The 25,214-nt window shown below is 44.4% G+C and overlaps 1 protein-coding gene across 1 annotated transcript in view; it reads left to right on the top strand.

Moving 5' to 3' along the window:
• Window positions 1–25,214, top strand: part of alg13 (ALG13 UDP-N-acetylglucosaminyltransferase subunit) — a 137,363-nt gene that overhangs the window by 77,121 nt on the left and 35,028 nt on the right. The window contains exons 17-21 of the mRNA XM_072501533.1: window positions 799–1,036; window positions 1,621–1,740; window positions 12,191–12,344; window positions 17,228–17,357; window positions 21,507–21,542. Coding sequence (XP_072357634.1) covers window positions 799–1,036; window positions 1,621–1,740; window positions 12,191–12,344; window positions 17,228–17,357; window positions 21,507–21,542 — 678 coding nt within the window. The remainder of the gene's footprint in view (window positions 1–798; window positions 1,037–1,620; window positions 1,741–12,190; window positions 12,345–17,227; window positions 17,358–21,506; window positions 21,543–25,214) is intronic.

Genomic DNA, 25,214 nt, shown 5'->3' with positions numbered 1-25,214 from the left:
TCGAGATTATGCTTTAGTTATATGGGGCATTGTGAGAGCTCTAGCAAGACCACACCTGGAGTACTGTGTACAGTATTGATCTCCTTATGTAAGAAAATTGGAAAATGCATTAGAAGCAATTCAGAGAAGGTTTATTAGACTCATATTGTCTTATGAGGAAAGATTGGAGAGATTAGGTCTGTATCCACTAGAGTTTAGAGGAGCAAGAAATGACTTGAATAGGATCCTGGAGTGTCTTGACAGGGTGGATGTGGAGTGGATATTTCCTTTTGTGGGAGAATCTAGAACCAGGGGTCACTGTGTAAAACTAAGGGTCTCAAGACAGATGAGACTTTTTTCCTCTTGAGGGTCGTGAATCTTTGGAACTCAATGCGGTGGAAGAATCGTTGAATATTTTTACGGCAGATCTAGATAGATCCTTGATTTAAAAAGGTGAAAGCTATCAGGGGTAGGCAGGAATGTGGAGTTGAGGTTACAATCAGATCAACCATGCTTGAGGGGCTGAGTGGCCTACTCATGCATATGTTCGTATGACTGCTTTCTTCAGCTCCCCAGTCATTGGCTTTTGGTCTGATCATTGTTTTCCATTCTATGGCCTAATTAATCTGACAATGGTTTTCTTGAATTTAGAATGTTATGCTCTGTTATTGTTTGCTGCTGCCCCAGAGTGAAGGCTGCTTACTATCCAGTGTAATAAAATCATTTAAATTGCTGGCCAATTCTTAAGAGAATTAAGATTAGAAATGTTTTTATGTTTAGTCAATCTGTACCGACTTGCTAATATTTCTTTCATTGCAGACCTTGATCCAAAGTCTCGCAGACGGTTTATAAAGAAGATTCGTGGGAAACAGGTTTTTATGGCATTTGCTTATGGCAGGGGTCAGTCTGTACTTCCTCCACGCTTGCAACACAATCTTCCTTCAGGAAGATCATCTTCTCTCCCTTCGCCTCAAAGTGGCAACTTTGCTCATTACGACCAGTACAGGGTCCCTCCACCGCCTCAAAGACCTGGAAGAAACAACTATGCTCCATCCAGGTTTGCAAATAATGACCAATTAGAATTGCAACTTTTGTAATTTAGTCTTTTTTTTGGGGGGGGGGGGGGTGAATAAGTCAGTTGATACGGTCAATAAAACTGGCCATGCTGTATCGCATACATTTTGCACATTTAGGTTCAATTTATATTAGCAAGTCTGCATGGGTATAGTGGCCCCTCTCAAATGTGTAGTATTCTTGTAGTTTTAATCAAACTCTATTAAGTACAATAGAATGAGGATAATGGATGCAAGTAGCACCGGGCCAGTGGGAAAAAACCTTTTTTCTCACACCTGTAAAAACAACTCCAATGTATGTCATGAAATTAATGTATTTGAATGCAATAATTAGTGAACCTGCAGGGAAGGGTGTATTCAAATGGAATTGTTTGTGCAGCTGTGGGGGAGGATATTTAGAGTGGGGAGTAGGAAGTTGGAGCAATGAGTAGGACACGGTCACATATCAGCAATGGCTAGCCTTGTGTGTTTTGTCATAAGTCAAGTACTTTTCAAAGTAAATAATTCCAAGTCTTGGGAATGCTTTAAGTAAACATATGGAGGGAAAAAAACTTCTGATCTGTTTCAGGAATCCGGCCACTCGATTTGTGAGTCAACACGGCTTTGTTGATCCTGACTACATCTACGGCTTTTCTGGCTCGGGAAAGAGATGTTATCAACAATATGACAATTTCACCTATAGATCTCGGTAATATGTTTTATGCTTTTATTTTGAAATAACTTGACCTGGTTACATGTCCATAAACCCATTATTTTTAAACATTCTGCAATTGATGAGATACTTTAGTTGATTTCACTTCATCTGCAGACGACTCAAATGTCATGAAATGTAGAGGCAAAAGGGAAAATTCTGAGAATGCATAGCATGTAGATCAGAACAGAGAAAGATATGGTTCATGAAGATTGTTTGAAATGCTAAACAAACTTTTTTCTCAGAAGCTATCCTCTGTATTTCTGGAATTATCTGTTTATACTAATGTTGGTGCACCCTATTATTAATAAAGAGGACTAATAAATGCATGGTTACAAGGTTTTTACCAATGCTATTCTGTAACTAGATGTTGTTACAAGCCCTTGGGCCATTGCCCGGTCAATTACAGCCCCACTTGACCCGAAGTCACAACACAATAAACACAATTGAAATTAATAAATACTTCTTGGAGAAACACCCAACATATTTGGCCCTTGGCTGCCCAATAACTCCAATCACCAGGTTTGTAAATTTAAACACAATTTTATTAATAACTAACTATGACTGAGTATGCAGCAAATATAACAGGTTAACTATTATCTAATTCCAAAGCGCCCCCCACCCCCACAGATGGTGGTCTTCCAGCACACCCTCCTTCAAATTAAGCATTAGGCTCGAGGTTTCAGCTTCCAATCTAATGGTTTTCACTGTAGATTCATTGAAGACTTTGCTATGCAGATTTTCTGGAGAAAACGAGAGCGAGAGAGCAGCTCTTTCTGAGCGTCCAGGGACTCTACTGTCTTTTCTTTGTTTTCTGGGAAAAAAATCATCCCACTCTGGTACGATCCAATCACCACCTGTTACCAGGCTAAATACGGCCTTTTGGCCAATTCATCTGTGTTCTCATTTGCTTGACTTGAAGGTATATGTCCATCAAGCATCCGTGGATCAAAATGATAACGGCAAAGATAAAGGAAGGGGGTGGGGAAGGGAATTAACAGGAAAGGTCCTTGCATTCTCTCTCCCTAACAGGAATGAAACGTCAGGGCACGGGCTGAGGTATGCAAGACGTAAATCACAAACCTATATCCATTCATCCATCCCCAACCAATTTCCCTACCCAATTTGTACATTTTGTAACTAGTCAGCTCTTAAACCCGTGACAATGATTCCACTGTCAGATTATCCTTTCAGGAAATGTGTACAATTTTAACATTGAACTGTTGCAATAATAAACTGCAATGGAATAATGAGTTCCGGACTTTAAACCTTTCTATAAACCCAAGCAGATTATGGCATGTATAAACTAAACTTTCTTTATTTTCATGCCGGACATATACTTCGAAGTGCTAGTAGCTGTGCTAAGGTTTAATTTTCAATGGTGGAAAACTTTATTTGGCACGGACGTCTTTTCTTTGAAAAATATCCCACTACCCCTCTTCCTGCATTGTCATCTTACAATAGTACTGCTCCTACCCACAGGTCACTGGCATGTGACCATTTTAAATGTCTGGGGTCACCAGCTTTATTGATATGACCTTTAATTTCCCAAACTCACGAGCGTTCTGTGGGCAGCAGTGTTTTCGCAACATTTCCAATTTGCACTATACGACAGTCTCTAATTGAGCCAGTCCCCGTGGCTTTAGCCGAGACGGATGTAGTTTTATTGGTTGAGTTTCCTATGTCTGCATCAAGACTGTGCACCCTGGTATCTTCCTCAAAATCTGACTATAACTTTTCAGTATCCTTGTTGGATCTCTGTTCTTCTGCGGATAGGTTTGCATCTTTCTGTTTTGGAACTCACTACTCGCTGATATATCCAAACAGTGCCTTGCTTTTCACTCTTTTCTTCGTGTTTCTCTGTCAGGTTTCTGACTGTCCAAATTGGAGAGGGCATCAGAAAGAGTTTCTTCTGCATTTCTGTCACTTTGCAGCCAGTCTTTTCTGATGGTCCAATAAATGTTTATCCAAATTTCGAGGATCCTCTGCATCCAAACTTCAAGCAGTATTGTCAATGCTGAAGGAAATATTTAGTTCATTTTTAATCAATAAACACTTATTTCAACCCCTCCAGCTTTACATTCTCTTTTCCTTCATGTTACTTTCAGCAACAAGTAAAATTGATGATTCAATCTTAGTAGAGTTGATTAGATTTATATGCACCATTATTTTGTTTTACAGCTTTTACCTGTTCATCGGAGTCTTCGTAATCACAGCCTTTATCACTATTTAGTACTATGGTCTTATAAAATTTGTGCCTTCCAGACTTCAACTTTACTACTTTACTTTCAGATATATCTAGGTGAAGCCTGTGGCTAGCAGTGTCCATGGCAGATGTATTGAATTGAAGAGACATTGCTCCTTTAAATAGAGGTGGCAACTACCTTTCACATCATTATCAGAATCCAAGGATAGCACATTGTTGGTTCCATAAGCTAACAGATGTGGTTGCAGAACAACTGTATGGTTCTTCATTTACCTTCCTCTTCATTTTCAAAGAAATTAATCACTAATTATTTAATCTCCTCTGCTATTGGCTTCTTTTACCTTGAAGTGGCACTGTGGGCCTTTAAGAGGAGATGGGTTAATCATCTGCTTGCTTGGTGTCATTTCACAGTCATTACTGTCCTCATCCTGAGTAGCTGATGCCATGCTATTATGTATATTTTTCCTCGAGACCAGCATGCTCTGGGCAGTATTTGCACCTAAAGTGGACGACAATGTGTTTACTGCAGGAGGCTGTGACAAGTTACTTTTAGGAAAGTCCAATTCACTGTTGTTTTCTAATTTGCTGTCTTCCTGAGCTTTGGAAGAATTACTTGCCAGTTGTTCAAGGTCAGCATCATTGAATTTGTTTGTGTTGTGGAACCCACCTCTTCATTCACCTGTTGAAGGAGCTGTGCTCCGAAAGTTAATGATTCAAAACAAACCTGTTGGACTTTAAACTGGTGTTGTAAGTCTTCTTACAAGGTCAGTTAGTGACCGGTCTATTTGGTAGCAGTTGATTATCATTTCTTCATAATCCGAATACAAATCGGATTCAGAACTCTTGTCTGAATCTTCACCACTGTTATTACTATTAGATTCAAACTCTTTTTTTTCTTTGGATAACCTTCAGTCTTGGAATTCTCCAAATCTGTTTTTCTACTTCATACCTCCTGTGTGGAATCATTCCGTAGAGATTATTTCAGCAGAATCAGATTTACTACCATTGTCAGTTGATGTGGTGTTTAATGTCTTTCAACATTTCTTGAGTCATTTTATGCCCAATGAGTTTTCCTAATTCCAACATATGTCCTGCCATTGGCTATCTGCAGTACTTCTCTTGGACTCTCTGTAATGATAGGTGAAGCTACAACCTTCACTCCTGCTAAATCATTCCCCAAAAGCAAGTCTACTCCATCCACTGGTAACTTCTTAACCACTCTGACAACTACTGCACCTGACACTAAATCGCATTCCAATTGTTCTTTATACAATGGAACTGGGATATAATCTCCACCTATCCCATTCACTAATACCTTGGCTTTCATTGAATTCTCTGGAAGGAAAACCAACTCCTTCAAATGTAAGACAGTTTGCATAGCACCCGTGTCCCTTACAATAGTTATGGGTTTGGCTGCATCAGTTGATGAAAACAGGTGATCTTCCCCTTGAACAAAACTATATATCTCACATCAAACTTATTCATCATACCTGCTCCAACAGCAGTGTTTACCTCGGTCTCCGAAGTCCAATTAGAGCTACAGTCTGCCCAATAGTATTCTGCACTTTTTTGTTCCCTTTTCAGAATCATCTTTATGAACTTCAACAAGTCCCATGGGCTCTCCTTGCAACATCCAACATGCTGAATGAACGTGTCCCACCTTATTGCATTGGTAACACCTAGACTTTTGAGTCTCACTTTTACCCTCCGTCGATAAAAGCAAGTTACTGCGGATGCGGGAATCTGAGACGACAAACAGAAAATACTGGACAATCTCGGCAACATCTGGAGAGAGATGGGAGCTAATGTTTAGAGTCTGGATGACTTTTTGTCAAAGCTAAAGAGTCATCCAAGCTCAATGCTTCACCCTCACTATCTTCCTTTGAGGAAGAGTTGCTAGCTATCCATTCATTACCATTCCTTCACTCTCCCATTTCCTGCTCTTTTCAAAATTTATTGGGGGTGATGGAACAAAAGTTTAAATTCATGGATCCGCTCCTAACCATCAGCTATTACTGTTGCTTGTCTAATAGTTATCATCCTTTGGTTTTCAACGGGTAGTGAAATCTTACATTCTTCTAAAGAGAATTTCTCTCAGAGCCTTGTAGGTCGATTCGACCTATTAAAATAGTTCTACTTCGGGCGGCGCAGTGGTAGCACTGCAGCCTCACGGCGCCGGGGTCCCAGGTTTGATCCCGGCTCTGGGTCACTGTCCGTGTGGAGTTTGCACATTCTCCCTGTGTTTGCGTGGGTATGGCCCCCGCAACCCAAAGATGTGCAAGGTAGGACACGCTAAATTGCCCCTTAATTGGAAAAATTGAAATGGGTACTCTAAATTTATTTTAAGAAAAGGAAAAAAAAAATAGTTCTACTTAACTCGTTCGAATTTGGCACACATCTGTTCAGGCTTAAATACTGAAATTCTGCCAATTTGCCTCGTGAACCAGTTCATATGCACCCAGAATAGCCTTTTTTACCTTGTCAGAATTCTTAGACACCCCCTCTGACAGGAAATCATAAACTTCCTATGCCCGCCCCATCAATTTACTTTGGATGGATAATGTACACTTTTTTTTCTTTTTTCGGCCACTCCATTTGGGTTGCTATTTTCGTCAATGCCCTCTATTTTCAACTTCCTCGTTTTCAATTTCCATTTGAAAAGCTCTATCTTTTACTGCATTTTTGTAACTTTGTAACTGGATTTTAGTGAATTCTGCTGATTTTTGCTGTGACCCCAGGCTGTGAACAATTGCTTCAGTTATCTCTATCTTTCTAGCTTTAGCTGGCATCTCTTTTCAATTCACCTGCCAATTTGATTAGCTTGTCTTTTTGAAGCCCTTTTTAGGTAAACCAAAGACAAGTCAACCGCCTGATGAGAAATCTTAGACTCCTCCAGGGTCATCCTGTTATGCCACTACAAACCTGGTGTTTCTTTTTAAAATTTGTACTACAATCCAAACATCGCCGTCTGCCGTTCCAATGAACCCCCATGTTACGAACCCCTTGGACTAGTGCGCGGTCAATTCCAGCCTCACTTGACCTGGAGTTGCAACACAAATAAAATTGATAAATAATTCTTAGAAGAAGCACCCAAAGTCTTTGGCCCTTGACTGCCCAATAACTAAACACAATTAACTTTATTAATAACAATAACTGAGTAAATATGCAGTAAATACAACAGGGTAGCTATTACTGAATTCCTACCCCCCTACACTTAATCTCGCTCCACCCTCTAATTTTATTTTTATATATAAATATATATATATATATATATATATATATATATATATACGTGCACACGGAGGGGTGTAAAATAATGATAGTGCTTCAGGTGGTGGTCTTTGAGCATACCTTCCTTCAATTTAGACTTTCAGCTCAAGGTTTTGGCTTCCAGTCTGTAATGATTTTCACTAGTTTCATTCCGATCTCTGTACAGCTGTGCAGCATTTCTGGAGAAAACTAGAGAGAGCAGCTTATTTCCTCTTGAGGGACTCGACTGTCCTTCCTTTGTTCTGTGAAAAGATCATCCTACTCCAGTAGGATCCAATCACCGTCTGTTACAGGGCAGAATATGGCCTTTTGGCCAATTCATTAGCCAACCAATCGACCGAGTCCCACCGATCTCTAGGGTGCCAAAATGTCTGAGTTCTGCTGATCAAAGACCAGCACAGTTTTCTTTTGTCACTTTTGAATTCCTCAGTCCCCATGCTAGACCTAAAGGTATGTGTCCATTAAGCGTTCATGGATCAAAATGATAACAACAAAAATAAAGGGGAATCAACAGGAAGATTACAATGTTCAGAAATGAGTTTGACAAATCAAAACAAAAAATGCTGGAAATATTCACCAGGCCGAGCAGCATCTTGTGGAACGAGAGCCACAGTTAATGTTTCAGCTGATCACCCTGTCATCAAAGACCTGCTGAGTATTTCCAACATTTTCTACTTTTACTTCGGATCTACAGTATTTTGATTTTGTATTGAGGTCCACATCTATTTACCATATTCCAATTCTCTCAATCTGCCGTCTTAATCGAAGTTGGAATTTGTATACTACATCAAAATTCATTTTTTTCATTTGTGGGATTTGGGCATCACTGCAAGGCCATCATTACTTGCCCTGCAAGGTGGTGTGAGTTGCTACCTTGAACCATTGGTATCCATGTGGGACCAAAAGAGAAAATGCTGGAAAATCTCAGCAGGTCAGGCAGCATCTGTAAGGAGAGAACAGAGCTAACGTTTCGAGTCCAGATGACCCTTTGTTGAAGGTGTCCGTATGGGGCTGTTGGGGAAGGAGTTCCGGGATACTGACCCATTGATAGTGAGGGAGCATTGATACAAGTCCAAGACATAACGGTGTGTCATTGAGGAAGACCTGCAGGTGGTGTTCCCATGTACCTGCTGCACTCGTTCTTCTGGGTGATAAAGGGTGTGGATAAGGAAGATGTTGAAGGAAATCCGAGTTGCTGAAGTGCATCTTGTAGAAGGTCCACATTGCTGCCGTGGTGTGCTAGTGGTAGAGGAAGTGAATAAGATGGTGAATCGGGTGTCAATCTGGTGAGCTGCTTTGGCGTGGGGCTTTGAGTATTGGAGCTGCACTCGTTCCAGCAAATAAGTATTCCATCACACTTCAAATCTGTGCCTTGAAGGTGGTGGGCCGACTTTGAGGAGACTAGAGGTGAGATGCCTGCTGCACAATTTCCGTTCTTTGATTTTCTTTTGTAGTCACAGCTTTTAAATTACTGGTCCAGTTGATCTGGTCAGGCATAACCCCCACCCCTCCCCCAAGGATGATGGTGGTGGATTCAGTGATGATAAATTTCACAGGGAGATGATTGTTTCCTGTTGATAGTCATTGCCCGACACTTTGTGACTGGATGTTGTCCAAGTCTTGCTGCATGCAGGCACGGGCAACTTCGTTATCTGAGAAGCTGAGAATGGCACTGAACATTGTGCAATCATCAGCGATCAATGCAATTTCGGGTCATCTTTTGGATGGAAGCTAATTTGAAGCAGCTGGAAATGGTTGGGTCTAGGACTCTGCCATGAGGAGCTCCTGGAGTCGAGGCAGTTGGACTCTGACAACCACAACCATTTCACTTGGTGTTAGGTATGAATCCAGTCATTGGAGGAGTTTTCCCTGATTTCCTATTTCAATTTTCCTAGAGCTCTTGATGCCACACAATTTCAAAATGCCACCTTGACATTTAGGGCAGTTCTTCTGACCTCACTTCTAGAACTTGGTCCTTTGGTCCATGTTTGGACTAAGACTGTAATAAGGTTTGGAGCAGAATGATCCTGGCAGAACTTGACCTAAGCATTGGTGAGTTTGTCGCATTTGATGATGCTTTTGATGACACCTTCCATTAATTTGCTGATTGAGAGTAGACTGGGTGATAATTAACGAGATCGGATTTGTCTTGCATTTTGTGGACAGTTGATACCTGGACAATTTCAAAATACCAGTGCGTAAGTTTCATAGATTATCATAGAATTTACAGTGCAGAAGGAGGCCATTCGGCCCATCGAGTCTGCACCGGTTCTTGGAAAGAGCACCCTACCCAAGGTCAACACCTCCACCCTATCCCCATAACCCAGTAACCCCACCCAACACTAAGGGCAATTTATCATGGCCAATCCACCTAACCTGCACATCTTTTGACTGTGGGAGGAAACCGGAGCACCCGGAGGAAACCCACGCACACACGGGGAGGCTGTGCAGACTCCGCACAGACAGTGGCCCAAGCCGAAATCGAACCTGGGACGCTGGAGCTGTAAAGCAATTGTGCTATCCGCAATGCTACCGTGCTGCCCTTAGTTGTAAGTTGTAATGGAGCAGCTTAGCTAGGGCTGGGGCTAGTCAGAGGAACAGGTCTTCTGCCCTGTAGCAGGAGTACTGTTGGCCACCCATGGGCTTTATATAATTTAGTGTGTAATTTAGTAAAATGGTCTAAGGGACTTAATTGAATCAAAGATAATACAGTGCATTATTCGGGAAAATATCAGGAGCTAGGCCTTTGAAGTTCTAATCGGTGGAATGGTTTATGGGGTGCATTGAAATCAAGATGATTGCTGCGTTGTCTGAGGTGGGGATTGCAAAGAGACGGGACCCTCCTAGAAGAGAGAGTAAACACAGATAAAACTGCAGTGCACACTAGTGATATTGCTTTTTAATTTGGAACGGTCGCTTTTCACATGTTTGCTCCATTTTTACTAAAAATGGGACACTTTTTGTTAAATTTTGATCGGCACTTGGTTATCTGGGTGATTTTGAAATAATTATGATGGGTCTTGCTTATACTAATGGGGAGGGATGAGGGCAGCGCCTGGAACTGGAATTAGAGGTAAAGCATATCTGGACCATTAGTGTTGCGCCCAGATAATTGAATTTGGAACAGCTTAGTAAATGTATAAGACCAGCTGACCTGTTAACGTTCCTTGATAGATGGTGAAGAACGTATGGTGACTTGAAAGAGGAATGACAAATCAGTTCGGGGTAGGTGAAGGACGGGCATTTTGGGGGTACCTTAATACTCTCCACCCCCACAGCTTAAGCTGGGTGGAGGTAATGTTTTCACTCCTGTTAATTTTTAAACAATATATTTCAAAAACAAATAGACATATTTCAACACAGCGTGGCCCAAGGAAGAACTGATTAATTTTTGGTGGTGAAGGTGCAGGTCTGAATACTGTAATTTTCTAAAGGATCATTGGCATTGGATGAAGGGGGGATTTGACTTGTTTTTTTCAAGAACATTTTTAATTTTCAATATTGGCTGCTGTGGTGGAATTTGTCACAGCTGTCACATTGATCTGTTTTCAGAGCAGGTTTTTGGACGTGAATTGGCTAGAAGACTTCTCAGCTTTGTAGATACAGGGCATTAACCAGACAGGGAAAAGCCTCAAAAGAGCTGAGTAATTATAGTAGTGTTGTGTTAACACAGCATGGCAGAGGTGTGCCCTCTTCATTTGTTTTGTACTGCTTTCAACTCTTGTAATAATAATCATTTATTGTCACAAGTTACTGTGAAAAGCCCCTAGTCACCACATTCTGGCACCTGTTCGGGAAGGCTGGTATGGGAATGGAACCCGCGCTGCTGCCTTGTTCTGCATTACAAGCCTGCTATTCAGCCCAGTGTGCTATTTCCATGATTTTGTGCATTCTATCTTCAGACGGTGTTGTTCGTTCTTCAATTCTTCCAGCTGGAAAAACATTTCAACTTTCCACAGGAGAGTATTTTGGCATCTTAAAGGAAAACTGATGCATTTTCTGGTATGAGGACATGGGGCTGGTTTGGCTCAGTGGGCTAGACAGCTGGTTTGTGATGCAGAACAAGGCCAGCTGCGTGGGTTCAATTCCCATAACAGCTCACCTGAACAGGCGCCGGAATGTGGCGACTAGGGGCTTGTCACAGTAACTTCATACTTGTGACAATAAACGTTTATTATTATGTTGCATAGCTGTTTTTTTTTTTTAAAAGAGGTACTGATTTCAGAATGAATCTAGTATTTGTAGCAAAATAGGAACAGAAATAAGCCTGGACATAAATTGCACAGTGACAGTGGTTAGCATTGCTGTCATAGAGTGCCAGGTTCAATTTCAGCCTTGGGTGACCGTGTGGAGTTTGTATATTCTCCCCATGGCTGCATGGGTTTCCTCTGGATGCTCCGGTTTCCTCCCACAGTCTCAAAGATGTGCAGGTTAGGTGGATCGGCCAAATTAAAATTGCCCCTTAGTGTCCGGGATGTGCAGGTTCTGGGAATAGGGAGGGGTGGATGGAGGAGTGGACATGGTTGGGTGCTCTTTCGAAGGGTCAGTGCAGACTCGATCGGCTAACTGGCCAGCTCCTGCACTGTAGGGATTCTATGATCTAGCTGAAAGGTGGTGCATTTTGATTCATTATGGACAAAGTACAAAATGTCATTTGTTGCAAGACATTTCAGTTCAGAGAAAGGGTTACTTAGAAATGAAATGAAAATCGCTTATTGTCACAAGTAGGCTTCAATGAAGTTACTGTGAAAAGCCCCTAGTCGCCACATTCCGGCGCCTGTTCGGGGAGGCTGGTACAAGAATTGAACCGTGCTGCTGGCCTGCCTTGGTCTGCTTTAAAAGCCAGCGATTTAGCCCAGTGTGCTAAACCAGCTCCTTGACTGGGAAACCTCAAATATTCAAAATTAGTTTGCTATATTCTCAAATGATGGCTTAAGTGTGGCTTGTGAACTTTTTCCTACTTTCCACTAGCTGTTACAGCAGAAGTCGCAAACCCATTCAATATGTCAATAAGGATTGCCAGTTTGGCTACATCGCAGAGAATGAGGAACCAAGAGCAAACGAAGAAGCGGTAGCTTTCTATGAAATCGAAGAAGGAAATGAACCAAATTTTCCTGTTGTACATGTAAGTGGAAAAACTGCAACGTAACTTTTTTTGTCAAATATAAAAAGTTAATAGTATATAAACATATGCTGAAAATGCTCAGGGCAGGCAACATCAAACTCTCAATGTAGGATCACCCATGGTATTGATTATGTTAAGCTACAACATTGTAGCAAAATGTGGCAAATTGCTACAAATATGTGCTGTCTCCAACAGGGTTTTCAAACTGGGTTGCAACTAATGGGTGGGTCGGGGCGGGCATCGGGAGGGTCACGGGACGGGCAGCGGGAGGGTTGTGGAGCACTCAGTCGCAGCTTTCCCAGTTACGGGAGAAGCGTACCGAACGGCCACGAGCGGCTTTTAAGAATGCTGGCCGCAACAGGGTTTTAAATACAAATGATAGTTTTTCTACCAGAAGTGGCTGCAGAGGGCACATCATGCTCCCGGCACATACACTGATATCATGCGGCCTGTGCGTCCATGCTTTTGGCATGAAATCATGGAGAGATTCTGCCATTTTCTAGCTGCAAGCAAACCGGACTGTGAAGAACTGAAGATGGATCATTTTGTTATAAGGAAGAGGGGGACAGAGACACAAAAAGACCAGGATCTCGCAACTGAATTTGCTGGAGAGACCTGCTCTGGAGAGGCCATGGTAAGACAAAGCTGTACTAGTGTGAGCTGCATACAGCACTCCAGGGCCTCTGGTGAACAATCTACTATGAAGGAACAAAGCAGTATAACGATTTCTTGAGGTATGGCTTTCTAATAGTGCCAGCAATTTTCAGAAAATACTTTTCACTGTACCTTGGTACACGTGACAAACAAATCCAATCCAGTGCCAATCGGGATGCAAAACCCATGTGCGTTATAGACAAGGAAGTACAGGCAAAAGAAAGTCTGAAACCCTCAAAAATTTCAATGGCATTTGAAGACTAAGCTTGGGCGAGTTCGGACATACATCATTTGAGGTTTTTTTCAAAGGATACAGCGAGAAATTAAAATAGTCAGCTGAAGTCCTTCGTAGAAATATAACATTGAATTACAAAGCAAGTGAGATGGTTAGGACCGAGCAGGCTCATCTGTTGCATTAAAAGTTTTTTTTTAAATGGTGGGTCACGAGTCGACCGGTTGGTAAAAGTGGGTCCCGGGGAAAATAAGTTTGAAAAACACTGCTATACAAGAAGCAGGAAAAATAGAATTCAGCAGATCAATCTAATTCAGCAAATTACTGCCCCATCAGCTGACTTTCCTTCATCAGCAAAGTGGTTGGATGTGTCATCGACAGTGCTGTCAAGCGGCCCCCATTCAGAACCAGCCTGCCCAGCGGTGTGCAGTTTGGGCTGTGCCAAGTGTTCTCAGCTCCAGTCCTCATTACAGACTTGGTCCAAATATGGACGAAAGAGATTAATTCCAAAGATAAGGTGAGAGTGACTGCCCTCAAGATCAAAGTAGCATTTGACCAAGTTATCAATTATCTTCTCTGCTGCCCCATTCCCTCCACCAATGTTGACCTTGTGATGGTTATGTTTGCTGATGATTGAATAATGTTCAGTACCGTTCTCCCCCCTCAGATGTTGAAGCAATCCTTTCCACATGCAGCAAGACCTGGTCAATATTTAGGCTTGCGGAGATAACGAGTAACATTTGTACCATCTAATTGCAAGACAATGACCATCTCCAACAAGAGTCAATCTAACCTAGATATTCAGCAGTGTTACCATTGTGGAATCCTCAGCATTGCCACACTTGAGGGTTACCATTCATCAGAATGTTAACTAGCTGTATAAATATAGTGACTCCAAAGACGGCTCAAAAGCTGGAATTCTGTGGTGACTAATTCACCACCAGTCTGATTTTTTTGAAAGCCTATCCGAGCCATCTGCAAGACCAAAGCCTGGATTATGATGGAATACTCATCTGGGTGAGCGCAACTCCCAGCAACGTTCAAGAAGTTCGAGACTATCTAAGACCACGCAGTTCACTTGATTGACACCCCACCCACCCTCTTCAACTCACCAAGGTTCCATGGACAGCACCCTCAAAATTCTTGACCTCTTCATTTAGAAGAACAAGGGCAACAGACACATGGTAACACTATTTTGTTGCTACTTTTCTGTTACTGGTTCAAAATACTGGAACTCCCTTAACACCAACATATTCTACATCACGTGGGCTGCAGTCATTCATGAAAGTGGCTCACCACCACCATTTCAAGAATAATTAAGGATGAACAATAATGCTGAACCTGCCAGTGGTACTCTCATCACACGATTGAATAAAAAGTCACAATACGTGCTGTTTCTTAACTATATAAGTTAATACAATAAAAGAGTTTGTGTCCTATGGATACACATTTCCACTTGTATTTTTTGATTGTTGTTGTTCTTTTACACTTTTGATAGCCATGGCCACAAGGACATAGCTAGGATGGTAGAGGACATAGCTAGGATGGTAGAGGACATAGCTAGGATCAACGTGAAAGCAATAATGTAACGTGCTTTCTTGTCTGTTCTGCAATACCTTCACATCTCTACCTCAATCTGAATGAAAGTACAGTAAGAAGTCTTACAACACCAGGTTAAAGTCCAACAGGTTTGTTTCAAACACTAGCTTTCGGAGCACTACTCCTTCCTCAGGTGAATGAATAGGTAGATTCCAGAAACATATATATAGACCGATTCAAAGATGCAAGACAATGCTTAGAATGCGAGCATTTGCAGTTAATTAAGTGTTTACAGATCCAGAGATGGGGGTAACCCCAGGTTAAAGAGGTGTGAATTGTCCCAAGCCAGGACAGTTGGTAGGATTTTGCAAACCCAGGCCAGATGGTGGGGGATGAATGTAATGCGACATAATCCCAGGTCCCGGTTGAGGCCGCACTCGTTTCTTATAGAAACTTATAGCCAAGTTCCGCACAGGAGTGCAGCCTCAACCGGGAAAATTGCCCTTGGTGTCCAAAAATGTTAGGAGTGGTTATTGGGTTACGGGGTTAGGGTGGAAGTGAGGGCTTAAAGTGGATTGGTGGGCCGAATGGCCTCCTTCTGCACTATATTCTATATCTTTTCCTTCTTAATTTGATCTTCACAATTGTATATCAACACTATTCTCATCAAGAGGGAAATGACAGCCATAGCGCAATGCAGAGAGAAAGGCATACTGTATGGAGTAGTCAACAAATGGTAGGAACGGAGTTGTAAGGTTTGGGGGTCTTTCAGCCATTTAAAGCGCAAACAGACTTGGCAGCAAAGCTTAATTGAGAATCAACTTTATTGAGAAAAGTCAGGACAAATTTATTTAAAATTCTCCGATAAACTGTCAACTTGGGAGGTGAGTTGTAACACTGAATACATGTTCATGTGACCATCTGGATAGCAGAGCACACAAAATGGTTTCTCTTGCAGCTTTGGTTTTCAACTCTCGTTCTCTATTCCCCAACCCTACATCTTCAGCCCTGACCAACCAGGAATACTTAAATATACCTGTTGATAACCTTGTAAAAGTATTGTCCTTTGTACCTCAATGCTTTTACATGCCGCGGTTCCATATCTGATAGAGAAAGACCTCTGACATCCATTCTCTCACGAGCAGTTTTTCCCCAGACAGCCTTCAAGGTCTTGTCCGTTTTTGTTGTGAGAAAGCTCTTCATCACTCGACATAAACTCCCCCGGAACCCCCTCTACCTTGACATTTTTTAATATACTTGCCCACTGAGTCTGCACTGACCCTCTGAAAGTGCACCCTACCTAGGCCCACTTCCCTGACCTATCCCCGAAACCCGGATCTTTGGGCTATGGGAGGAAACTGGATCACCCAGAGGTGACCAAGTGCTGTAAAATGGGAATAGTATACATAGGTGCTTGATGGCCGGCGCAGACGCGATGTGGCTCTCTGTGTGCTGTAAAGCTCTGACTACTAACCAGTCTGCCTACCAATCTTCATGTCATCCGCAAAAATCTTCTCCCCCTGCCCCCCCATCCCCTGTAAACCTAAGCTCCATTCACTTGTTTTTAATGTGAATAACAAGAATTTATAATGTTTTTAATTCATCTGCGGGATGTCTTTCCCATTTGTCCTTGAAAAGGTGTTTGTGCGCCACCTCCTTAAATCATTGCAGTCCGTGTGATGTAGGTATACCAATGGTGCTGTTCGGAAGAGTATCATAATAAAGATTTATAAATGGCACTGAGCACTCTGAAATCATCAGTGAACATTTCTGTTTCTGACCATGTGAAGGTCGTTGATGAAGCAGCTGAAGAGATGGTTAGACTTAGGACATTTTCTCAGGATGCCCTGGGGTGAGCTGGTAACTCAAAGGTAGTTCACTTGCTCTTCTGCTCTGGAACTGGGCTATTTTGATCCTTTTGAACCAAGGCTGCCACAAAAACCTGGAGCTGAGTGGCCCGGTTGGAATACCAACTCTAAGCATCAGCAAACAGGTGTTGCTTGATAGTTCTGTCTAAACACCTTCCATTGAATTTCAAATGTTTGAGAACAGTGAAATGGGGTGGTAATAGACCAGAATAATTATATTTTGTAGACGATACCTAGGAAATTTTCCACTTTTTCAAGGAGATGCCAGTATTGTAGTTTGACTGGAAGGCGCACATGTTCTAGACAGTATTTATTTCTCAATTGGCTTGTCTGCTTGTGGCACAGTGTACACTTCAATCAAGATTTCCATAACTCCTTGCAGAAGTTTGCTTTTTAAAGACCTTTTTCAGTGTTCGCCACTTTTAGATTCTTAATGCTAAATAAATTGTGCAGCAATATGTGGCATTAGTTTCTAATTGCATTATGATGGAAACGTTGTGGGATTTGACTTAGTGTAAAGTTTCCATGAATAATGCATCCAAAACTGAATATCGCCAAATTGATTGTGCCCTTTTGTTTCTCATTTCAAGAATCAGTCTGCTTCCTCTCCAATTTTACAAGCTCCAGCTGGGTACTGGGTAACCAGAAGAGGAAGCCCAGTCTCCGTTGGTAAGCAGGTCAATTCCTCCACTGAAGATGCTGATGAACCAAGTGATGGCGGTGAGTAGAAATGTATAATGAAGAGTTTCCATCGATCTTAATTGCACCATTTTATTTTGCATATTATCAGTTGTGGGTTTCTTAATCTGATTTCAATATTGTTAGTTGGGATGATGGTTACATGTGCTGTATTTTGTTTTTTACCAGAACGAGTGACTGACTGGCAAGATTAGTTTCCTTGCGTGTGTATATATATATATATATATATATATATATATATTTTGCCAGTCCTTACGAGAGAATCCTGCCCGTTGTGGACAGGATCACTTTCTGGAAAATCTGCATATTCGAGTGAGTCAGCTAGTCTCACTCGAATATAGAAACCTATAAAATTCTGACCTGTCTAGATATCATACCAAATACAGGAAGGATATCATACCAAATACAGGAAGGATGGTGTTAGGGGCATGGTACTTGCATGGGTAGAGCATTGACTGACTGGTAGAAGACAGAGCGAGGATAAAGGGGTCTTTTTTAGGATGGCAGCTGGTGACTAGTGCTTCGTAGGGGTCAGTGTTGGGACCACAATTATTCTCGATATACGTTAACAATCTGGAAGAAGGAACTGGAAGAAGGAACTGGGGCATTGTTGCTAAGTTTGCAGATGATACAAAGATATGTAGAGGGACAGATGATACAAAGATATGTAAAGGGACAGGTAGTGTTGAGGAAGTGGGGAGGCTGCAGGAGTTTGACAGGCTAGGAGCAAAAAATGAATTGAGGTGAAATATCTTCACCCAGAGGGTGGTAAATCTGTGGAACACGTTTTGGCAGAAGGCTGTGGAGGGCAAGTCATTGAATGTCTTTAAGACCAATCTAGATAGATTCTTAATTAATAAGGGATCGGGGGTCATGCGGAGAAGGCAGGAGATTGGGGATGAAAAACATATTACCCATGATTGAATGGTAGAGCAGACTCTTACGGGTTGAATGGCCTAATTCTGCTCCTCCATCTTATGGTCTTATGTTCCCGAAGGCTGGGGTAGTTCAGAACCATAGGTCACAGTCTAAGGGCAAGATCCCCGGCTGCTTTGCGCATTCGCTTGAGCACGCTGAGGATGATGAATGCCAGAAGAGCGCTCTCTCGGGGGTTCACCAAAGTGCCGCAAGGGGTCGAAGTCAGGATCACACTCACAAGAGGCGGGACCAAACCACGCCAAAGCCGGTTTTAAACCAGCTTTGGCAAACGTACTCTATCCATCGGCATCGTGGCATGCACCGGCCTACCCCTCTCTACCACAGAAAGCAATTGAGGCCAAAACATTGTAGGCGCGATCCACTGGCTGCATTGCGCTCTCGTTCGAGTGCGGTGCGGCCGGTGGATGCCGGAAGAGGCCTCCTGCAGATTTCCCAGCAGCCTTCTCGCCTCGCGGAATTCACCCAAATCCTGTGAGTCTTCGAAGTCAGAAGCACGGTCAAACGATGCGGGACCAAGCAGCTGCACAAAGTCAGTTTTAACCTGACTGGCGAACTTGCCCGCGATCTACCGACCTCCCCAGCGATGTTGAAACTGTGGGCCGTTCAGCACTGGTCCACGCTAACATGGACCAGGTGGAACATCACCCAGGGTGGGTCTCCTGAGCTATCGGGGCGCCTGGGAGACTGGTCAGTGCAGAGTGGCATCCTGACCTTCTGCCTGGGACGTAGGCACCTTGGTACTGCCGAGGTGGTAGGGATACTGCCTGGCTGGCAGTACAAGGGTTGCAGGGTGGCTCTGCCAAGAGTGAGGGCCTGAGGCAGGCCATGCCCATGAAAGGGGGATGCAGGGCTGGTATGAAGGGTGAGGGTGTGCATAGCAGCTAAGTAGGGACCTCTGGGAGGTTGGGGTAGTAGCTCCTGGGGGAACCTAGCCTGTTTTCTACAATGGGGATCTCCAATGGCATCCTGAATGCAATATGGGAGCGTCCCTGGGCCCCCAAACCCCCACTCCGGGCAACCCGGCCAGATTGCGTGCGAAACATGCCAACCTGGCAGTGCCATCTGTGCACTGACTTGTGCCTTAGATGGCGGGTGTCGGTAGGTGTTACTTGCCGTCGGACCCCTAGCCTTTGACCTGCTCTGGTTGCCCCAGTGTTAATATGGCTAGCCCAGTTCAGTTTCTGGTCAGTGGTAACCTCTAGGATATTGATTGTGGGGGATTCAACCTGAACGTCAAGGGCACTGGTTAGATCCTCTCTAGTAGGAAATAGTCATTGCCTGGCACTTGTGTCGCACAAATGTAACTTGCCACTTGTCAGCCCAATCCTGGATATTGCCCAGGTCTTTGTGCATTTGGACAATGACTGCTTCATTATCTGAGGAGTTGCAAATGGTGCTGAATGTTGTGCAGTTATCTGCAAACATCCACACCTCTGACCTTGTGATGGAAGGGAGGTCATTGATGAAGCAGCGGAAGATGGTTGGTCCTAGGACACTAACCCAAGTAACTCCTGTAGTGATGTCCTGGAACTGAGAGAATTGACCTCCAACCACCACAACCATCTTCCTTTGTGTCAGCTATGACTCTAACCAGTGGAAAGTTTACCCCCTGATTCACATTGGCTCTAGTTTTGCTAGGGCTCCTTGATGTCATACTTGGTCAAATGCTACTTTGATGTCAAGGGTTGTCACTCTCAACTCCCCTCAGGCATTCAGCTCTTTTGTCTATGTGTGAACCAAGGCTATAATGAAGTCAGGAGCTGAGTGACCTGGACGGAACCCAAACTGAGCGTCTGTGAGCAGGTTATTGCTGAGTGAGTGCCTCTTGATAGCATCGTTGATGACTCCTTCCATCATTTTGCTGATGATTGCGAGTACACTGCTAGGGCAGTAATTGGCTGGGTTGGATTTGTCCTGTTGCTTGTGTACAAGACACACCTGGGCAATTTTCCACATTGTCGGGTAGATGCAGTGTTGTAACTGAACTGAAACACCACTTTGAAGAAGCACAGAGGTTGGAAAGGGCACAGAATATAATCTGGGTGGGGGACTTCAGTGTCCATCACTTTCTGCTTGGCTAGGGGTGCGGCAAGTTCTGGAGCACAAGTCTTCAGTACTATTGCTGGAATATTGTCAGGGCCCATAGCCTTTGCAGTATCCAATGCCTTCAGCCGTTTCTTGATATCACGTGGATTGAATTGTATTGGCTGGAGACTGACATCTGTGATGCTGCGGGCCTCCGGAGGAGACCGAGCTGGATCATCCACGCGACACTTCTTCTGGCGAAAGATTGTTGCGCATATCTTTTGTACAAATGTGCTGGGCTCCTCCAACATTGATGGAGCCTCTTCCTCCAGTGAATTGTTTAATTGCCCACCACCATTCACAACTGAATGTGAGACTGCAGAGCTTCGATCTGATGCATTTGTTGTGGAATCACTAGGCTCTGTCTATTACTTTCTGCTTGTGCTGTTTGGCACACGGGTATCCTGTGTTGTAGCTTCACCAGGTTGACGCCTCATTTTTCGATACTGGTGTTGCTCCTGGCATACCCTCTAGCACTCTTCTTTGAACCAGGGTTGATCCCCTGGCTTGGTGGTAATGGTCGAGTGGGGGATATGCCGGGCCATGAGGTTGAGTATAATTCTGCTGCTGATGATGACCCACAGCGCCTCGTGGATGCCCAGTCTTTAGTTGCCCGACCTGTTGAAAGTCTGTCCCATTTAACACAGTGGTTGTGTTGTCACGCAACCTCAATGTGAAGACTTTGTCTCTACAAGAACTGTGCAGTGGTCACTTCTACCAATGCCGTCATGGACAGTTCCATCTGCAGCAGGCAGGTTGATGAGGATGATGTCAAGTATGTTCTATCCACTTAACAGTTTTACGTGGCTTCCTGGGTGCAATGTTGTCTATTGAAAGATAGATTAAGCCTACTGGGTGAAAAGTAGTGATGGTTGTCCTAGCAATTTAGTTCCAAATTTTATTTTTTCATTGTTTTTTTTGTTTGTTTTTAAGATGTGGTAATCCTTTAATTTTGAAGCAGTTCATCTTTTTTGCGTGTGGATTGTTCAAATATTTTAAAATGCTCGGTAGCTTCACTGAGTATCAGTGCTGGTTTGGAAAAGTTGATCCTTATTAACATGGCTTCTTGCCGATGGCTGCTTTTTCTTGTTGAGTTCCACATAAATTTCCATCTTCAGAAAGTTTGACTGCTATTTCTGTTCTCAGGGGAATATCACGAAGACTTCATGTATGCAGCAACAGGTTGGTATGGTACACAGTGCTAGGGATTGTAATGAATTTACAGCAAATTTAATGAAACTTCAGTAAATTCTATGAGTCAAGTTTTTCTGCTGTAGGGTCCTCGAAGAGGTTTTATGAAGTTGTTCTGAGTATTGTTTTTTTCTCTGGAAATGAGCAGTGATGGCAAGGCCATATTTATCATTCACTTCTCACGCGCATAGATTTGGTAGTGATTGTTCGGCTCTTAAATGGGGAAATTCCACTATGTTGACTGGCGATATATGACTCCAGTCAAGATGGTTTGTGACTGAGAGGAATTGGAATTGGTGATTTCCAGACGTTTATGCTCTTTTGTTGATGTGCACCATGTGAGCTCAGTTTACACTTAGAACTGGTGATGACATTATGCATGTAAACATATCAGGTTTTTTGACCAGGGCACAAATCATGCGAACGATTCAGCCTTGATGCATTGGGCATCTTCAGGTGACTGGTGACTGTTTCATCACCTCACTTATTGAGTCTTTATTGATGGTGGAAAGGCTTTAACAAGTCGGGAGATAAATCATTCATTGCAGAGCATCCAGTTTTTGTCCTCTTTGTAGCCACAGTTTTCAGGTGACTGGTTCAGTTCATCATCTTGCCAGTAATTGCCCTTCCTCCTCTCCCTCCCACCATCCATAAGCAGCTCCTGACTGCTGAGCAGACAGTTATGAGGAGACATCGAGCATGACACTTTAAAAAAAAAAAAAAATATATATATATATACTATATATATATATTATATATATATATTTATTAAAGTTTTTTAACAACACAATTATTCTCCCTTACAAACAATAACCCCCCCCCCCCCCCCCCCCCCCCGCGTAACAAAATAACAAGAAACCGCACTGAGCAAGATATGTACATGGCAAAATGGTATATTTACATAGCTTTATACACTGGCTCTCTCCCGCACGTGCCAGTTTCCCCCACCCTTCATGTTATCTCTTGCTCATCCACCCTCCCCTTCATGTTGTCTCTTGCTCATCCACCCCCCCCCCCCCCCCCAAGCAATCCCCCATTCCTCCCCCCCCCCCCCCCCCTGGGTTGCTGCTGCTGCTGACCGACCTTCCTCTAACGCTCTGCGAGATAGTCTAGGAATGGTTGCCACTGCCTGTAGAACCCCTGCGCAGACCCCCTCAAGGCAAACTTAATCCTCTCCAGCTTTATGAACCCAGCCATGTCGTTTATCCAGGCCTCCACGCTAGGGGGCTTCGCCTCCTTCCACATTAGCAAGATCCTTCGCCGGGCTACTAGGGGCGCAAAGGCCAGAATGCCGGCCTCTTTCGCCTCCTGCACTCGCGGCTCGTCCACTACTCCAAATATTGCTAGCCCCCAGCTTGGCTTGACCTGGACTTTCACCACCTGCTATATTGCTCCCGCCACTCCTCTCCAGAGCCCCTCCAGTACCGGGCATGACCAAAACATATGGACATGGTTCGCCGGGCTCCCTGAGCACCTTCCACATCTGTCCTCTACCCCAAAGAACCTGCTCAACCTCGCCCCCGTCAAGTGAGCTCTGTGAACCACCTTAAATTGTATCAGGCTGAGCCTGGCACACGAGGAGGAGGAATTAACCCTACCCAGGGCATCAGCCCACAGACCTTCCTCGATCACCTCCCCCAGCTCCTCCTCCCATTTACCCTTCAGCTCTTCTACCAGCGCTTCCCCCTCTTCTTTCATCTCCTGGTGTATTGCCGGCACCTTGCCCTCCACGACCCATACACCCAAGATCACCCTGTCTTGAATTTCTTGTGCCGGGAGCAACGGGAATTCCTTCACCTGTCGCCTCATAAACCCCCTCACCTGCATATATCTAAAGGCATTTCCTGGGGGTAACTCAAACTTCTCCTCCAGTGCCCCCAGGCTCGCAAACGTCCCGTCAATGAACAGGTCCCCCATTCTTCTAATCCCCACCCGATGCCAGCTCTGTAACCCCCCCCCGTCTATCTTCCCCGGGTCAAACCGGTGGTTACCCCTGATCGGGGACCACACTGAGGCTCCCACTGCACCCCTGTGCCGTCTCCACTGGCCCCAGATCCTTAGCGTTGCCGCCACCACCGGGCTCGTGGTATACTTTGACGGCGAGAACGGCAGCGGTGCCGTCACCAACGCCCCCAGGCTCGTTCCTTTACAGGATGCCATCTCCATCCTCTTCCATGCCGCCCCCTCTCCCTCCATAACCCACTTGCGGATCATCGCCACATTTGCTGCCCAGTAGTAGCACCCTAGGTCTGGCAGCGCCAACCCTTCTCGGTCCCTACTGCGTTCCAGGAACCCTCCCCTTACCCTCGGGGTCTTATTCGCCCACACAAACCGCATAATACTCCTACCTACTCTCTTAAAAAAGCCCTTGGTGATCACGATGGGAAGGCACTGGAACACAAACCGAAACCTCGGAAGGACCACCATTTTGACCGACTGCACTCTACCCGCCAGCGAGAGCGGTAACATGTCCCATCTTTTGAAATCCTCCTCCAATGCTCCACCAACCTCGTCAGATTCAGTTTATGTAGGGCCCCCCCAACTCCTGGCTAGCTGGATCCCCAGATACCGAAAACTCCCCGCCGCCCTCCTCAGCGGTAGGTCCCCTATCCCTCTTTCTTGGTCCCCTGCCTGTAATACAAAGAGCTCACTCTTCCCTACATTGGGCTTATAGCCCGAAAACTCCCCGAACTCCCTTAAAGTCTGCATGACGTCCACCATCCCCTCCATTGGATCCGCCACGTACAGCAACAGGTCATCCGCATATAGCGACACCTGATGCTCTTCTCCCCCCTCGGACCACCCCCCTCCATTTATTAGACTCCCTCAATGACATGGCCAAGGGTTCGATTGCCAATGCAAACAACAGGGGGCACCCCTGCCTTGTTCCTCGGTACAGCCGAAAGTACTCCGACCTCCGCCGGTTCGTCACTACACTCGCCACCGGGGCTCTGTAAAGGAGCTTAACCCAACTGATAAACCCTCCCCCGAACCCAAACCTACGCAGCACCTCCCAGACGTACTCCCACTCTACTCGGTCAAAGGCCTTTTCGCATCCATAGCTGCCACTATCTCCGCCTCTCCCTCCTCCGATGGCATCGTTATCACGTTTAAGAGCCGCCACACATTGGGGTTTAATTGCCTGCCCTTTACGAATCCCGTCTGGTCCTCGTGGATCACCCCCGGGACACAGTCCTCAATCCTCGTGGCCAGCATTTTTGCCAACAACTTAGCATCCACATTGAGGAGCGAGATCGGCCTGTATGATCCACATTGCAGTGGATCCTTGTCCCGCTTTAGGATCAAAGAAATTGTCGCTTCCGACATTGTCAGGGGCAGGGTCCCCTCCTCTCTTGCCTTGTTAAAGTTCCTCACTGGTAGCGGGGCCAACCGGTCTACGTACTTTCTGTAGAACTCCACCGGGAACCCGTCCGGCCCCGGGTCCTTCCCCGCCTGCATACTCCCCAAACCCTTGCTCAGCTCCTCCAACCCAATTGGTGCCCCCAAACCAGCCACCTCTTGCTCCTCCACCCTCTGGAATCTCAGTTGGTCTAGGAATCGTCTCATCCCCTCTTCCCCTGCTGGGGGCTGGGATCTATACAGCTCTTCATAGAAGGCCTTGAATACCTCGTTTATTTTCGTCACACTCCGAACCGTGGCTCC

This window comes from Scyliorhinus torazame, chromosome 5, assembly GCF_047496885.1.
Source record: "Scyliorhinus torazame isolate Kashiwa2021f chromosome 5, sScyTor2.1, whole genome shotgun sequence".
In the NCBI taxonomy this organism is placed as follows: domain Eukaryota; kingdom Metazoa; phylum Chordata; class Chondrichthyes; order Carcharhiniformes; family Scyliorhinidae; genus Scyliorhinus; species Scyliorhinus torazame.
This window is presented reverse-complemented; position numbering and strand designations above follow the sequence as displayed.